This window comes from Caretta caretta, chromosome 1 (genome assembly GCF_965140235.1).
Source record: "Caretta caretta isolate rCarCar2 chromosome 1, rCarCar1.hap1, whole genome shotgun sequence".
Classification (NCBI taxonomy): domain Eukaryota; kingdom Metazoa; phylum Chordata; order Testudines; family Cheloniidae; genus Caretta; species Caretta caretta.
Window position 1 is genome coordinate 280,206,556 of NC_134206.1, and position 18,767 is coordinate 280,225,322.

The 18,767-nt window shown below is 42.2% G+C and overlaps 1 protein-coding gene across 7 annotated transcripts in view; it reads left to right on the forward strand.

Moving 5' to 3' along the window:
- Positions 1 to 18,767, forward strand: part of PPFIA2 (PPFI scaffold protein A2) — a 614,806-nt gene that overhangs the window by 467,798 nt on the left and 128,241 nt on the right. For all 7 annotated transcript variants that reach the window (XM_048835681.2, XM_048835683.2, XM_048835680.2 and 4 more), the window contains 2 exons: positions 9,086 to 9,307; positions 16,157 to 16,303. In XM_048835681.2, the coding sequence (XP_048691638.1) occupies positions 9,086 to 9,307; positions 16,157 to 16,303 (369 nt within the window). The remainder of the gene's footprint in view (positions 1 to 9,085; positions 9,308 to 16,156; positions 16,304 to 18,767) is intronic.

An 18,767-nucleotide genomic window follows, 5' to 3' on the forward strand; every position in this document is an offset into this window, starting at 1 on the left:
CTTTTCATGCTATTCAGCTTTAGGGAATATGGGCATTACATTCCCCTCCTCCTCCTCCCATACACCACTAGCAATTTGAAGATATTTTCTCTGGATCTTTTTTCTTGTTTAATCCCTGTTGCCCTCCATGGCACTTGCTCCCACAGGGTATTTTTGAACTTTGATTTTCTCTGTGGTATGCCTCGTCTGTTGTAACTAATACTATCTCTGCCATCAGATTTGCTTGATAATTCTTTCATCTCTGTTCTGTTTCTCCTCCTGGCTACTATTGCTATATTTGGACAGCTATAAAAGCTTTTTTTGTGAGGAGACACTATCTCTGCACCACTTTATATGGAGTGTGATTTTGGTTTCTCAGTCACTGCCATGAGTTTGCTTTTGCTTTTTTTATTTTTAATATAATGATGTTAAATTAACTTTTGCTGATTCTCTTTGTCCCTGTGGTCCTATAATACTATGTAATATGAAGTGAATATCATTAACTTATGGCTGCCAAGCCCAATTTGAGAGAGACTCAGCTTTTTACAAATTCCATAGATCCATGTATTATCTGAGTTGGAAATGAAGATTACAGGGCTGCTTTCTTCTTTCTCACTTTGTTTCCATCCTCTGAATCAAAGCTGCTTCATGTTGAGCTGCACCCAGTGCCCGATGTTTCCTCCAGATTGGATGGGATTCTGTGCACTCCACTCAGCTTTCTACGTTGATGTTGAACAACTTCATATCATGTTTACACATACTTTGGTACTGCCATAAAGGGTGACCTCGCTTTCTGGAGCTGTCACGAATCTCTCTGTATAAATATTTTTGGGGATACGGTCTCCTCCCGTTCTTCTGACATGACCAAGCTATCGCAAATCTCCCCTTCTTAATAGTGATTTCTAAATGTGTCAGTCCTGTGCACTCCAGCACCTCTGTGTTTGGTATTTTGTCTTTGCACTTTATTTTCAGGACCTTATGCAGGCATCTCATATGGAAGGTGTTCAGTCTGCTGAAGTGCCTAGCATATGTAGTCCACATTTCTGAAACATAAAGCAGGGATGACAGCACACAAGTCTTGCAGATTCACATTTTCACCTTAGTCAACAGTTTGCTGTTATTCCATGCACATTTCTGTAATGGCCTGAAATTCTGATTCTGTTAGACAGTTCAATCTGAAGGTCAAGCTTCCTGCTGATCATAGAACCCAAGAAGCAAAAGCTGTCAATGACACCAAAAGATTTACCCTCCAGAGTAATGGGAGGCATTGGTTCTTCCACCCTTTGGTACATGATCACAGTCTTCTTGAAGCTAATTGTCTACCAAAACCTGTTAAATGATGCAGAAAAACTGCCCAAGAGATTTTGCTGAGAAGATTTACTGTGGGCAACTGTAGAGAGGTTAGCTGGGGCTAGTCTCTCTCTGGAGTGGCAGGGACCCCCCACTGTCTCACTAAGTTCAGGAGGAGGCCTGTCAGTGAATTAGTCTGGCCGCAGGGTCTTCCTCTGTGAGGGAAGAAATAAACACAGTTAGTCATAAGCCCAGGCCCTAGGTCAGGGCGGGGCAATGGTGAGTCAGGTGCTGAGGCCCTCAGGGGCTGAGCAATAACAGTATATAAACAGTGAGCCCAGGCCCTACGTCTGAAGGCCTGTGAGAGGGGGAGATTGCCACCTGCAAGTTGGGTGGCAGGGGGGACGCAGGCACTCCCACTCCACTGCGTCCCAGTCCGGGGCCCTAGCAGCAACAGAAGACCCTCTGCTGTGTCGGGGGGATCTTGGCCGCAACACACTGACATGGGTTCTGGCAGTGTCGCAGCCAGACTAGGGTCAGCTGCCCCCAGGCTACTTCCGGACTCCCCCTCTTGAGGTACCTGGATCAGAGTGGTGTCCTCAGGGGGGTCCCATGGGTTCCTCAGGATAGGTGGCACAGGGCAGGCTCGGCAACTTTCCGGGTAGCTGGCCTGGGACAGGCTCGGCAACTCCTCCAGGTAGTTGGCCTGGGACAGACTCGGCCAGCCCTTGGGTCCACCGCAGGTCGCTGGGGTTTCCCAACCAGGAGGTAGGCTGGAGACGTCTGGCCTCCCCAGTGGCTGCTCTCCCACTGAGCTCTGGGGTTGGGTCTTTATACTTCCTGTGCCACACCTGACCGTCTGGTGGGCGGGTCAGGGCTTCCTGGCTCCTCTGGTGTCACACTCTGGTGTCCGGAGGGGCTCGTCTCTCCCTGGGGCAGCAGAGACCCACATTACCTCACTACAGCAACCATGGCTGCATCAGGCACAAATAGGAAATCTCTCAAAACCCAGCTCTTTCACCTTGGTTTTCACTCTAAACCTTGTGATGTAAACCATCTAGCAGGGAATTAGTCCGGTTCGAAGATAATGCCATCATTACTGTCTTTAAATGCATGAAGAATCAGGAAAGAAAAGTAGATGTTAAAGAGCACAGGGGCCTATGATACACCCCTGTTTAACATCATTATAAATGCTGGAGGCAAAGTGGGGTTTGGGGTGGAGGCTGATAGCTCATGACCCCCTATGCAATAACCTTACAACCCCCTGAGGGGTCCCGACCCCCAGTTTGAGAGCCCCTGCTGCATACAATACATATAATTTGAAGTACAAAAGGTTTTCAGGACCTAAAATACATTTTAAAACAGAGGTTCTCAAACTTTAGCAACCTGAGGACTCCCAGTTTGATTTAAAATTTTTGTGGACCCCCAAGCCCCACTGCTCAACCCTTGCCCCGCCCCTTCCCGAGGCCATGCCCCTAGTCCACCCCCTTCCCTGATGCCACGCCCCCACTCACTCCATCCCCCCTCCTTCCATCTCCCCCACCCTCACTCACTTTCACCAGGCTGGGGCAGGGGGTTGGGTTGCAGGAGGGGGTGCGGGCTCTGGGAGGGAGTTTGGGTGCAGGAGGGGGTGAAGGGTATGGGCTCTGGGAGGGAATTTGGGTGTGGGAGGGGGTGTGGGGTGAGGGCTCTGGGCTGGGAGTTTGGGTGTTGGAGGGATTTTGGGTGCTTGAGGGGGCTCACGGCTGGGGCAGGAGGAAGGGGTGCAGCTGTGGGAGGGAGTTTGGGTGCAGGAGGGGGTGCGGGCTCTGAGAGGGAGTTAGGGTGCAGGCTCTGGGCTGGGGTTTGGGGTGCGGGAGAGGGTGAGGGGGGTGGTGCTACGTTGGGCGGCTCCCAAAAGCGACCGGCACATCCCTCTGGCAGCGGCTCCTAGGCAGTGGGCCAGGGGTCTCCGTGCACTGCTCTCGACCAATGGCTGCAGTTCGCAGCCAATGGGAGCTGCAGAGTTGGCGCTTGGGCCTGGGGCAGCGCATGGAGACCCTCCGGCCCTGCCCCCGGCCTCAGGAACATGCTGACCGCTTCCGGGACTGGCGCGGACCCAGGGTCCCCACTCCTCCCCCTCTCTCAGATTCCCAGAGTGGGAATCTGGGAGGCAGTGACCATGAGTTGGTTGAGTTCAGGATCCTGACACAGGGAAGAAAGGTAAGCAGCACGATACAGACCCTGGACTTCAGGAAAGCAGACTTCGACTCCCTCAGGGAACAGATGGCCAGGATCCCCTGGGGGACTAACTTGAAGGGGAAAGGAGTCCAGGAGAGCTGGCTGTATTTCAAGGAATCCCTGTTGAGGTTACAGGGACAAACCATCCCGATGAGTCGAAAGAATAGTAAATATGGCAGGCGACCAGCTTGGCTTAATGGTGAAATCTTAGCAGATCTTAAACATAAAAAAGAAGCTTATAAGAAGTGGAAGGTTGGACATATGACCAGGGAAGAGTATAAAAATATTGCTCGGGCATGTAGGAATGTTATCAGGAGGGCCAAATCGCACCTGGAGCTGCAGCTAGCCAGAGATGTCAAGAGTAACAAGAAGGGTTTCTTCAGGTATGTTGGCAACAAGAAGAAAGCCAAGGAATGTGTGGGCCCCTTACTGAATGAGGGAGGCAAACTAGTGACAGAGGATGTGGAAAAAGCTAATGTACTCAATGCACTAACAAGGTCAGCTCCCAGACTGCTACGCTGGGCATCACAAAATGGGGAAGAGATGGCCAGCCCTCTGTGGAGATAAAGGTGGTTAGGGACTATTTAGAAAAGCTGGACGTGCACAAGTCCATGGGGCCGGATGAGTTGCATCCGAGAGTGCTGAAGGAATTGGCGGCTGTGATTGCAGAGCCATTGGCCATTATCTTTGAAAACTCGTGGCGAACCGGGGAAGTCCCGGATGACTGGAAAAAGGCTAATGTAGTGCCAATCTTTAAAAAAGGGAAGAAGGAGGATCCTGGGAACTACAGGCCAGTCAGCCTCACTTCAGTCCCTGGAAAAATCATGGAGCAGGTCCTCAAAGAATCAATCCTGAAGCACTTGCATGAGAGGAAAGTGATCAGGAACAGCCAGCATGGATTCACCAAGGGAAGGTCATGCCTGACTAATCTAATCGCCTTTTATGATGAGATTACTGGTTCTGTGGATGAAGGGAAAGCAGTGGATGTATTGTTTCTTGACTTTAGCAAAGCTTTTGACACGGTCTCCCACAGTATTCTTGTCAGCAAGTTAAGGAAGTATGGGCTGGATGAATGCACTACAAGGTGGGTAGAAAGCTGGCTAGATTGTCGGGCTCAACGGGTAGTGATCAATGGCTCCATATCTAGTTGGCAGCCGGTATCAAGTGGAGTACCCCAAGGGTCGGTCCTGGGGCCGGTTTTGTTCAATATCTTCATAAATGATCTGGAGGATGGTGTGGATTGCACTCTCAGCAAATTTGCGGATGATACTAAACTGGGAGGAGTGGTAGATACGCTGGAGGGGAGGGATAGGATACAGAAGGATCTAGACAAATTGGAGGATTGGGCCAAAAGAAATCTGATGAGGTTCAATAAGGATAAGTGCTGGGTCCTGCACTTAGGACGGAAGAACCCAATGCACAGCTACAGACTAGGGACCGAATGGCTAGGCAGCAGTTCTGCGGAAAAGGACCTAGGGGTGACAGTGGACGAGAAGCTGGATATGAGTCAGCAGTGTGTCCTTGTTGCCAAGAAGGCCAATGGCATTTTGGGATGTATAGGTAGGGGCATAGCGAGCAGATCGAGGGACGTGATCGTTCCCCTCTATTCGACATTGGTGAGGCCTCATCTGGAGTACTGTGTCCAGTTTTGGGCCCCACACTTCAAGAAGGATGTGGATAAATTGGAGAGAGTCCAGCGAAGGGCAACAAAAATTATTAGGGGTCTGGAACACATGAGTTATGAGGAGAGGCTGAGGGAGCTGGGATTGTTTAGCCTGCAGAAGAGAAGAATGAGGGGGGATTTGATAGCTGCTTTCAACTACCTGAAAGGGGGTTCCAAAGAGGATGGCTCTAGACTGTTCTCAATGGTAGCAGATGACAGAACGAGGAGTAATGGTCTCAAGTTGCAGTGGGGGAGGTTTAGATTGGATATTAGGAAAAACTTTTTCACTAAGAGGGTGGTGAAACACTGGAATGCGTTACCTAGGGAGGTGGTAGAATCTCCTTCCTTAGAGGTTTTTAAGGTCAGGCTTGACAAAGCCCTGGCTGGGATGATTTAACTGGGAATTGGTCCTGCTTTGAGCAGGGGGTTGGACTAGATGACCTTCTGGGGTCCCTTCCAACCCTGATATTCTATGATTCTATGATTCTCCCAGCACCTCCTTCACGCTGGGGCACAGCTGGTGTGAAGGAGGCACTGGGAGGGAGGGGGAGGATGGAGATGAGGTAGGGAGGGGGAAGGAGTTAATCAGTGGGGCTCGCAGCCCCTCTGGAGTACACTGGGGGACCCCCAAGGATCTACTTACCTCAGTTTGAGAAATGCTGTTTTAAAATATTATTTAAAATAACTTTCCTGGAACCTGCACCTCTGCTCAGGATGGAAACAGAGTCTTTGGAGATTTCTTTTGGCTCTCTTTCCATTTTTCCCTACCTTGCACCTCCTATTTGCCTGTCTGTCTGTTTCATGTTCATCATGTCCTCTGAGCTCATAGCTCCTATCCTCTCTTGATTTGATCTCAGTTTCCTTTTGCTCTCACACCTCAGATTTCACCTGGTTTCTGTGTTTGGCTTTCAGTCTTTCCTTTGTTAATCTCTACTAACATCACTTCTGCTATTCTGTTTCCTCCCATCTCCACAATGACCTATGGATCTTCATATCTGAGCCAATAGTGAAGAAAAATATTAAGAAGTCTGACTCACTTGTTCTGGGATCCAAGACAGAAGTCTTCCATTGACTTCAATGGGTGCTGGATCAAACCCTACAAAGGTCCTAAAATATCTGGTCACTGGTCATTGGCTCTCTTCTCTTCTCTTGGTTGACTTGACAACCAAATGTTGCTCTCCTTTGGGTGAGGGACAGAGTGAAACTACAGTGTGTTCTAAGTCTCTTGTAAATGACAGATGGCTTGAAATGTACTGGTACATAGCAATCAAAATGTTCCTTTAACACATTCCAGTTGTACGGTCAAGTTAATGAAAAATACCTTATTGAAACTGCCATAAAACTGATCTAGGTACATGTTACACCACTCAAACTAGACATGATTTATTCATATTGGTATTAAGAAAGGTATTGATTTTTAGCCAAGAGAGACCCTCCTCCCCATGTGTGTGTGTTGTTGTTGTTGTTCTTGTTGTCTGGATGATAGTGGAGAGAGAACCAGAGGGATGGAGAACATGTAGCATGGTGAGAGGGGAAAGTAAATACCCATTCCTGTTATTTCAGTGTTGCATGTGGTTTCTAAAAGAAAACAATGATTAATGGCACTAGATGTGTTTCTTTGAATGTCAACTTATTGAAATAAAAGAGAACATGAATATGTTGGTTTTCGACTAACTGCATTCAGCAAATTCTTACCAGAGCTGAACAACAGGAAAAAGTATCTTGCAAGCCAGTTTTGATCAAGACATATAACCTTTTACGATGATGACTCAACTTAACCATGAAATATCTGGGAGTTATCAATGGGGTTTAGGCACTTACCTACCTTTAAAAATCTATCCCTTAGTCATCTACTTCAACATTTTTAGATCATTGATTTCTTTATTTCTATTTTTAAAATTATTGTAATCTCTCAAAGAAAAATGGTGCAATTATTCTTTTCACTTTCACAATTATTTTTCACAGAAACTGCTGGTGAATGTACACTTGTTAGTAATTAAAGTTTACTGATGATGAAGTTGTTATGTTTTTGGTCACGTAAATCAAGTGACCGGATGGTGTTCATGTTTCATATTAGATGGTTGCTTAGTTATATTTTAGCTTCAATTCATATGAATCCATTTAGGGAATAATATGGCAAGGTAAACACATGATAAAGTTTGTCCATCTGTCTATGACTTACTCCATCTGTCAAAATTGCTGAAATTACTGAATAAAAAATAAGGCCCTAAAAGTAACATTATAATAACTATGAGTGGAGAAATTACTTAAAGTTCATACACTGGAACAAAGGACAGTGGTAATGTGTTTAATATTGTGGCCAGGTAGTATTTTTATTTTCATATGCAGGTTGCGGCATATGAATTGGTAATCGTATGCAAACGCTGTAATTAAAATCATTCTGTCCAACAAAATCAAATGGAAATAAGATTTTCAACTTCTACGATTGTCATTCGTCAGTAGTATCCCAAAGTAGATCAACTGTGTTTCAGTAATTAACATACAGTTTAAGCATTACACAAATCACTAGGAAAGTAATTTTGGAGCTGAGCTGTTTTAATCTAATGAATCTTTAGTGTAAAATAATCTTATTCAGTCATCCACAGAAATGCAGATGGTCTTAGTATAACTATATGGTCTGGGTTTATTTGATAGCTGAGTTGAGCAAGAATATAATTAAAATCATTAAACAAAGTGATTTTCTTTGAATTTGTAAATAGACACAACTGTATAAATATGTAGTGATGCTGGTAATGCAGAAGCAGCAATGGGCAGAAGTATGGATTCTATCCAGGGCAGAGCCAGACATACACCATGTATGCAGTAGTGTACACTTGGCTCTTCAGTGGACAATGGACAACATCCTTGAAGACCAACACCACTGTGCTCCACTCGGACAGCATGGGACAATGTAAAGTGGCTTTTATAGCGCTGCTCTATTGAACTCCAGCAACTTGCAGCAACCCATTAGCTGTTTCTCTCCCCCACTTCTCTTTGTGGAGACACTTAGCAGCTACTTCATTGTTTCCCTTCCCACTGAAGCTGGGTTGCAGAAATATGAAGCAGCCAACCCTAGCTGGGTAGAGGAGTGGAAAGAGATGCTGAATAGAGACTTCAAGGAAGATGAACACTGAGGAGGAAGAGACACTGGGAGTGAGACTTCAAGAGAGGACAAAAAGTAGCAGAATCAGCCTGCAGAATGATATTTCTCAACTCCACCCAAACATAATAGATATCTGTCCACCATAAGCATACCATTCTGTTAGGGGTTGGAGATTAGGGAGATGATTCTTGGGAGCCATCCCAAACTTCATTGATTAATTTTATATACAGGGTGGAGCCTTGTTGTTTGTTCTGTGCATACTTTCAACATTACAGTTGTCCAGACAAACGGGCCGTTGGAGGGCTGCTGTGCATCTGCAGATTTTGTGTGCTCTCTGGTGAATTTTAGCAATGTGATCTGGCTGACTGAGTAGAGGGTTGGGAGGCAGGGACTTCAGAGATCTGAAGTTCCACATGTCCTTCAGGTGTCAGTGCCACACAGTTGATCATTCATGTTTACATTTCTTCCCTTATCATTTGTATATACAAGACTAAAGTCTTAACATTCCATCTCTCCTGATGGAGATTCCTTGCTCTGAAGGTTGAATTCTATTGAATAGCGCCAATTTCCTCTAAAAAGACCCAGTACATAAATAACCACAATTTATACACCCAGTTACTCCAAAACACAACTAATGCACAGTTTAACAGGGCACATATCTTCCATTTCCTTTGTTTACTAGCATCCCTGAATCTCATGTTATTTACACTTAAAATGCCTGTAATATTTTGTCTTTTAATTGCTGACAGATTTGTTTAAAAAAATGCTTCAGGCAGTTTCTACATTATATGATAAATAATGGATGAATACTGTTGTTTCTCTCCCTGCAGCGCCTATCAAATGGCTCTATAGACTCAAACGATGAAGCCAGTCAAGTTGTGGAACTACAGGAACTGCTCGAGAAGCAAAATTATGAAATGGCACAAATGAAGGAACGTTTGGCTGCACTATCTTCCCGAGTGGGGGAGGTAGAGCAGGAAGCAGAGACTGCCAGGAAGGATCTAATTAAAACAGAAGAAATGAACAGTAAATATCAAAGGGACATTAGAGAGGTAAGATGGTTCACCACACGTTCACCTCAAACTTTTCAACAAGCTGTGCATAGGGTATTTGACGTGAGCCAAGCTGGGTAACTCAACATGGCAATCAAGATTAGCACTGACAGAAATCTTGGAAGTATGTTACACAAAGTTTAATCTTTAAAAAACAAAAAGCACCCAAAATTATTACAAATCTTTTTACAAAATATCATTCACAAAAACAGAAGTGTGTGTCTCCTCTCAATAAATCTGTTTCCTCCTCTACAAATTCCCATACATGTCGGACATCACCGCCACTGAAATATTCGTCCCTGCTCCTTATCTCCTCTCCTCATATATTTGTGACCCTCTCTTTTATAGCCTTCCAGATGATATCATGTCTCCAGGCTCAGATTTGCACTGAATCTGCTGCGTATCTTCTCAAAAATATACAAAAAGGAAAAATCACTTTACTTCCCAAGTACTACCCGCAAGCACGTACAACTGTCTGTCCATTCAATTCAGAATCTGTCAAAATTGCCTTCTCTGTTTTCAAAATCCTTCATGGAATTTTCTTCCTATCTCATAGTCCTTTTCTCTCTCTTTCCCCACATGTTCTTGCCACTCTTCATACAAGAGACTGCTCCTTTGCATCTCCAGCTCCATGACACAGCCTTTCTGTGTTTCTCAATCTCTATTAAAATCTCAAATTAAAACATGTTTTATACAGTTTAAGAAATTATATTGTCTCATTATGCCACACTGATATCTCCCTATGTCCTTGTCCCCAACTGCTTCCTTTCCTCATCTGTGCTCTCTGACATTCCCTTTCTCAACTTCTTTCTCCCCTCTCCAGTGAAACATTCATGGTCTTCCGGACATCTTGAGTCCCATCTGCCAGCTTCCTTTCTAGCTGTAACAATGTGCCAATGTTCAAACACACATGCTTCAACCTACAGCTGTCCTTTTTACTCTAAAACCCAAACATTAATTTACAGAAATAGAATCAAATTGGACTAAACTATCAAAAGCCAACTTTGCTAATATATATTTTTTCCAAACAGATATAAAGGTAACTGCTTGTGTGATCTAATTGGACAGCAGAAGAAACACTTTCCAATGCAGTGACTGAAGTATGCAGTGATAAATAGAGTAGACTGGTTTGTTACACTTAGGATAAGGGTTTTTTCCTCTCTTCCACCTATGTGGAAAGTAGAAATATCAAAAGATGTTTTAATTAAATTCATTATTTATGTAAGAAAAAAATATAACTTTATTTTCTTCTAACAATCAAGAAAAGGATATTCTAGTTGTTTGGTTTAACCTTTGTTTTAGGTCCAGATTATGCCACCTTTATTTAGGTTGCATAGTACCTTACACTTTAAGTAATCCCACTTATTTCAGTGAGACAACTTAGAAAGTAAAGTATACACAACATGAAGAGTAGCAGAATATATTTATTAATAAGTAATCTCAATGTGCCAAGATAATGCATCAACATTTAAATGCTTCTAAAAACCAGACAAGATTTTGAAGCTAAAACAATTCTCTGCAGGCAGTGAAATTCATTGACATATATTTCTGAGTCTAATAGAAACCTTAAAATGAAATCCTGACCAAACAGAAATCAATGGCAAACCCCCATTGACTTTAATGGGGTCAAGATTTCACCCTTAGTCTTCCAATAATTATGCGTATTGCATATTAATTATATATTGCATAATCTTCCAGTTATATATATATTACATTGAGAGGAGACTATACCACAACTTATCAGTGTATTTAGGACTTATTTTTTATTCCTGATTCATACATGTTAATTCTGTACAGTTAGTCATTTTCTGGGTAGTTCATCGTACTTGTGGCTCGCCATTTCACTTTGAAATAGGGAGAGATAAACTCCAAGGTAACATGTTAAAATGTTTCTGTCGTTTCACAGTAGCACAGAATCTGTTGTATGTCACCATTGTACTCCTCTGATTGAGTAACATATGGGGCCAAATCCTAAAGTGTTTACTCATTTTGACTCCGTCCTTAGTCAGGCCAAAACTCTCATTAACCTCAGATGGAATTTTGCCTGAGTAAGGCCTGAATAAAACATTGATAAGAGCTTCAGAATTTGACCATTTAGATCCCCGATACTCTGTTTACTGATGCAATTATCATATATCGGGGGTAGCCATGTTAGTCTGTATCCATAAAAACAACAAGGAGTCCGGTGGCACCTTAAAGACTTAACAGATTTATTTGGGCATAAGCTTTTGTGGTTAAAAAACCACTTCTTCAGATGCATCCCTGGGGTCAGCCACATTGGCCACTGCAGAAGTCACGAAGGTCGTGGAAAGTCACGGAATCCATGACTTGCGTGACCTTTGTGTCAGACATGGAGCCCTAATTATTATGCATACACACAAAGCGGGGGGAAGCAAATGGAGGTTGTATATGCAACCTGAATTCTGTCATTTCCTAGCTTTTGAGTGCCTGACTTTGCAACCTTGATAATGTTTTAATTTGGGGATTTTGTGTAAATAATTCTTGTAAACATTTATCCATTGCGATGACAATGTGAGTAACAATGTATTGTAAGAAACTATTCTCACCAGAGTCTCTAATGGACCGCTTCCTAGTCAAAGCTTAGAACCAGTACTCCATCCTCATCCTCCTTGACACATCAGCCACTTTGACACAGTCAATCATGCTCTCCTTCTTGTCCTCATGTGGCTTCCATGATTCTGTCCTCTTCTGGTTCTCTTCGTACCTCTCTAATTGCTTCTTAAATATGTCCTCCAGAGGATCCTTCTCATGTCCCCTGTTCAACTTTCTGTGGGGTTCCATAGGGCTCCACCCTTGGACATCTAGCTCTCAGCTCAAACTCAATATGGCTAAAACAGAATTCTTAATTTTTTCACCCCAGCTCCCATAATGCCCCACGCTTAGGAGGAGCTCCCCGTAAACATCCACAAAGCTATCTCATTATCCTCCTTGAAATCGTTCCTTAACACTTTTCTTTGCCATGATGCCTACAAAATATTTGTCAACCATCAGGCTGCTGATGTTCTGTGACCAAAGCTTATCATTCTGACAAGTGTTGTTTCATTGTTTCCTTGTACTCCCCATCTATCTGTCTGTATCCATCTGTTGTCTTCTGTCTCAAGGCTGTCCCTTTGTTCTTTGGGTTCTTGGTCTGTGATTTGGGCTCCTAGGCACGACTGTAGTATAAATAATAATAATAATAATAATAAATAATAATAAGATACAGGTAATGCAGTCACAATCCGAAGAAAAAATTAAAAAGTGCTACATCTGGAAGTTTCTTATTGGAAAATCTTGCATCTCATGCTGGTGAATTCACTATTGGCATAACCAAGAGAGATAAGAGCCATGTGGTTTGAGAGACATTTTCCCATTCACTGTAAATTACAGGATTTTTTATACTTCAAGTCGGTATGTAAGAAAACTACTGGAACATATATATATATATATATATATATATATATATATTTCATTTTAGTGTATCCAAGGTATACACAGGCCTTCTCCCTGTGATATAATTGAACCTTTCTATTGTTTCCTTCCTTTTCTGATTGCTGTTTACTGTGAGTATTTATAGAAACTGTTTTAGCATTCATAGTTGACAGAGAGAAGCTGTTTCTTTTTGACTTTTGAACATCTAGCATAAATGTAGACGTTGTACCTGCAGCTTGAAAATCAGTTCTGTTATGTGAATCAGTGAAGCCAATGAATAAAAGGCAAAATCAAATATCAAGGGATTCCACTCTTTAGTGGTCAACATATTTTGCTTCAAAGGGAATAACTGTTTTGAAATACAAAATGTGGAACATTATTACTCTATCCCACTACTTCCTGCATCAGCATTGCCCTTCTCACCCTGTATTATCCGTTTGCTCCTCTCTTTAGATGACAAAAAAGCAATCTCTTCACAGGCCCCTTTATGCTTTGCTTCGAAAATGCTATCAGTTGTCAGTGGGTAGTAAGAGAAAGGAAGCAGCTGTCAGAGGTGCCTTAAAGAAGTGCTCAGTGTGAGGGTTGGCATGAGCGGGCAACATCCCAGTGAACCTGCAGGGAAAATGATTTCAGCAGCAGCTTTTTCCTTCTTGCAAGGCTTCTCTTCCAGTATTGCCAACCCTGAGCATTTAAAACTCTTGAGTCAGCCTCCCCAAAATCATCAGACTGACTTAGAAATCATGGTATTTTAAAAAAATTTTGTACAGCTTGGTTCTTTTTATTTGTCGTCTTGTTTTTCCCTGCTTTTATGCTTCATATTTTCATGTTTTTCTCAGCAAACATAAGGACTAGAAACTTATTTTTTAAAAAAACCTTCAGATTCTCAAGTATTTACACAACTGCAATAGCTGGGACTTGAGGAAAAAAACAAATATCACAAAGATATCAATAAAATCAGAATTGTTGACATCTGAGTCTTCTGCCCTAACTGGGTTCCCCACAACAGGTCCCTTTGTCTCCCCAGGATATTCCTGGCAAACACAATAGCCCTGTTAGAGTTGGTCAAAATGTTTGAATCAGAAAAACAGTTCATGGTACAACAACTATATTTACAACTAAATTAAATTTTGGTGAAATATGATGTTTTGTCAAAGTCAAAACCTTGCATGAAATGAGCTAGAGCAATGGCTAGGGTGCTGGCCCACGATGTGGGCGACCCAGTTTCAAGGCTCCCTCATTCAAAGCAATCTGAGATTAAAACTCTCTTCTACCTAATTTACAGCAGAGTTTTCCATTCCCACTCAGGCAAAGAAGGGACTTCAACTTGTCACTCCCACATCCCATGCCGGTTCCCTAATGGCCACCCACATACACACCCAAATGCAGAACAAAAACAAATTTCAAAACCACAAAATTTGCCACAAAATGGAATTGTCATCTTCTAGTCAGCTCTAGTCCTGACTCCCTTCTGCTCCTTTCCTTTCTATGTCCCCTCCACACTTCCCCATCTTTGAGGAGGAGCATCAGAGGCTATTTTTTCTCCACCCAAATGGCTCTTTAAGGAAGTCACCTGCTACAGACTACTGCCTATTCAAACCTGAAAGGATCTTCGCAAGAGTACAGTGTACTCCCGACTTTCTGAATAGCATGTGGGGGGGGGCACGCTGATTTTGTTCCAATAATCAAGAGGGTGGGAGCCGTTCAATTGGTAGGATGGCCGTCCCTGCTGCCGGGGGGCTCCTCCTCGCAGACCTGTCCAGGAGTCTCTGCTCTGCCAACTCACTCTCTCTCTTGTGACAGCGGGACTGCAGAGGGCTCCTAGGGCTGCTGCAGGGCCAGTGACACCTGATCTCAGCAGATGCAAGGTGCTGGTGGGACGCTGCAGGCCTGGTGGGGCAGAGCAGAGTCTTGGCCAGCAGTCTGTGCTCCGGGGACAAGGAAGGAATTCAGATAATGCAGAGGTCTGGATAATAGGGTTTTGGATAAACGGGAGTGTACTGTATTATTTATTTATTTGTTTATTCAGTTATTATTTCACTTACATTGCAGTTTCACCTAGATACCTTAGCCAGGGTCGGTGCTCCATTGTGCTAGGCACTGTATAATACAGTAAGTTATAGTCCATGTCCCAAAGATTTTACAGTACATGCATCAGAAAGCAGCTGAAATAGCAAACATCCTGGTTTAGCTACCAGCCATTGGCTTTACTGAGTACAGGAGATGAGTCTACCTTAATCACTGTGGTTACAGAACAATAGCTACACAGATCCTGAGGTTTTCTTGTAACTGCATGTTAGGGTTTGTGGCATGTTTCTCATTCCTTGTGCTCAATCACACCTCTTTTTTTTTAATAATCGCAGTTGTTTGGTATGTGTGGGCTGCAGCCTGTCTTTCAGAAGACCTTTTTAGGAGTGCCCCCCCGGCAAGGAAATTGTTGTAGTCCTGGCTCCAGGCCCCTTCTGCTGGACTCTGATTGTGGGAGGCTCACTGGGATGGTATATTCCCTACCTTCCCTTTCTCTGTATACATCAGAGAGGAGACAAGGAGACAAGCCTGTGGGTGGGAGATGTGTTTCGTGGTAGAAAGAGCTTGACTATAGAAGAAATGAGGTTCCATTTGGAGATTTGAATTCATTCAACTCAAACCTTCATGTAAATAGGCAGGGATTAGCTCAATGCCAGCCTTTATGAACTTAATCTACAGGACTCCATTTCCAAACAATATCTCTACTGATTCGGAAGGGTTCATGCAGCCTTAGTATTTCTGACCTCCCACCCACACTCTTCTCCTGGCAAATTAAAGAATTAGGTTTGATTGATAACACTAAATACTCACAGTAGGAAAGGGTTTGGATTCACAGTGAGTCAAGTTAGCCAGTTCTGGATCCCGGTGCTGTGCATTTCAGTATTGGCCTTTATCACCTCCTCTTGTAATAGATTTACAATATATTAAAGCACATAAGCTTTCTTGATCAGCGGCATATAACTTTTATAGTACTGATATAGATGTTAAGATTTGATATATGAAGTGGATTCTTTTCCTTTGTCTTCATGTCTGCAGTTATTTAAAAAGTAAGCAAGCTGATGTTGGGTTCTTTGTTATATGTATCACACATACCAAAATGCAGATAACTAGGGAAAAAAAGACAAGTTGAGAAATCTTCAGTTTTCCCTGAATGTTTTTCTGAACTATATATTTAACTATGTTATTGGGTGGCATTAAATTCTGCTATAGACATTTTTAGGTGGTTTATTTATATGAAGACATATTAATCCATAGGGGAAAAAATGCTCCCTACAGAAAATTGGAAAATCACTTCCTCTGCATATTTTTTGCAGCTCGGTCTACTGTTAACATGAACATTAAGCAGACATTTAAACTAAATGACATTTGAAATACATGTTTTTTTCATTTTAGGCTATGGCACAGAAAGAAGATATGGAAGAAAGAATCACTACCCTTGAGAAGCGGTATCTCAGTGCACAGAGGGAATCCACCTCCATACATGACATGAATGATAAACTGGAAAATGAACTGGCAAATAAGGAGGCCATTTTGCGTCAGGTTCAGTATCTGCCAAGCAGCTCTCTTCATGCAGATTTAAAGTTAACATGAAAGAAAAAAAAATGAGTCCTGAAGTTGTGGTAGGAGGTTTCTATTAAAGTAGGCCAAGTTTCTCATTCTAAATCAACCATAACAGAGCATGGACAAAATTGCCTTTAAGAAAATCAGTCAGGTCAAAGTCTGTAAGGTTCACATTAGCTACCAGAATCGTAAATATATTGTCCACTCAGCTCCAATTTGTCCAATTTGTCCACTCAGCTCTGTGAGGTATCTGTGCTGAGTTATGTATCCCTGTGGTGTCTGCACCAGTGCACATCAAATCACATGAGCTAAGCAAACAATGATCAGTTTGTTCCCCATTTTTTCTTGGATATCGTTGGTCACATAAATGTGAATAAAAATGATATATTTTAAAAGAAAGATTATTCCACCAAATACTGGTCATTTGCAGAACATGGGTTTTAATAAATGAAAATATTTTAATAATGCATGAATTACACAGATAATTGTGTCATCCATGTATCTTCTTTTTAAAAGGGTTTACAAGGATGAGATAGTTTTCTTTTATGTCATATTTTCTTTCTGCGATTGTTGCAAAACCTCAAGTCCACAGTTGAAATAGGGGACTCCAAAGCCCATCATTTAGAACTTATTCAAATTTATGGATTCTAGAGCTAAAAAAAAGCTTTTAGAATCCTTAGGGTTTGTTTATCCTATAGGAAGGGAAGTTTTCTAGTAGTTCAGTCAGGAGACTGGAAGTCAGAACTTACAGGTTCTATTCCTGATTCTTTCTCTGGCTCAGTACAACCTTGAGTTAGTTGGTTTTAACCTCACAGGCACAGGATTTAAATTTCTGTAAAATTTGTGTAGATACCTCACTGGGGTGCTGTGAGGCATTATTAATTATTATATTTCAATATTTGTTGTCATCAGGTGCTATACAGGAGAGTGGGCACAAGTACTTTTGAGTACCAGAACCCTCAAATTGCTTCTAGTTGTAGTCTGTCAAACTCAAAGTGATTTGAGTTTGACAGAATAATCCTAGTTATGTGCCAACTAGGTCATTTGTGATTAAGTTTGTGAAACAACAAAACTTTGGCTCTGATTCTCCTTTGTGGCTGAAATACACACTGCATAGGGTGGTTGGGAAGGGGTGGGGGCAAAAATGGCATTGCCTTCCAGTATAAATTAGAGCAGCCTCAGAGTTGCTCTTACATATGCTTCAGCAGATGAAAGTCAGTTGGTGCAGTGAAGCTCTGCCCCAACCCTTGTTCTCCTGGGAATTCCCAGCACATCAGATTCTGTAATGGTGGCTGGCTTAGAATCACAGAGGGTTAGGGTTGGAAGGGACCTCAGGAGGTCATCTAGTCCAACCCCCTGCTTGAAGCAGGGCCAATCCCCAATTTTTGCCCCAGATCCCTAAATGGCCCCCTCAAGGATTGAACTCACAACCCTGGTTTAGCAGGCCAATGCTCAAACCACTGAGCTATCTCTCCCCCAGAACTATTCAACTAGCCATGCTAGGTTGGGAAATGAGGTACAAGAGAGATCTGCTACCTTTAAGGCACATTTACACAGCCGTAGTGCTATAAACGGGCCATAGGGCAACAGAGAATCAAGTCCTTTGTCTGACCAATGGATCAGGTGAATGGAGGACATTGCTTATAGTTTCAGGTAAGGATTACAATATGGATAGAAAACTGTAATGCAGAACTATGTATATTGTTTAAATTTTGGAGAAGTGAGTTTCTTTCTCTCCGTTAATAGACAACAAAGGTTTATTCTTTAATTTTTCAAATGTCTTATCTGTAAACAGTATATAATGCAAAAGAAAAAAAAGAGCTCCCCCCATCATAAGGCACTTTGAGAATACCTTGATAACTGAATTGTCCTCTAATTGAGTGAAACCCCATTAAAATAAAAATATTTATGTTAATTAATGAGAATGAAAAGATCAAAACAAAAACTTTTTGGGTTCTATTTTGAAAGTTGTTTGAAGACTGTCATTAATTTTCCTCTTTAACCGTAACAACAATAGATGAAAGCGCAAGATACCTATATCAGCTGTTAGTTTTTTATTAGCAATTTAAGTAGTTTTACAATATGCATAAATTGCCTACAGAGAATAGTAAGTACTGATAATTGTGCTACATAAAAGCAGGCTTAGAATACATTTGCAGCATTGCAACATCAACAAAATACATTTTAAACCTTATTACCAGTCAGAGGATTAAAATACCACTACAAAAGATTACAGTATTTACAGCATGCTCTTGTTAGTCCCACCCTAAATTCATTGGAAGGGGACAATTAATACTAAGTGAAATCATATTCATTTTGTATGTTTCATAGGGCAGGAAATGCCCTACTTATCAAAAGAAAACTGAAAGGCCCACCCTTTTTTTCCCTCTCTGTACTTCTCTTTCATTGATTATCAAAGGTTCAGTAATTCCATTTACATAAA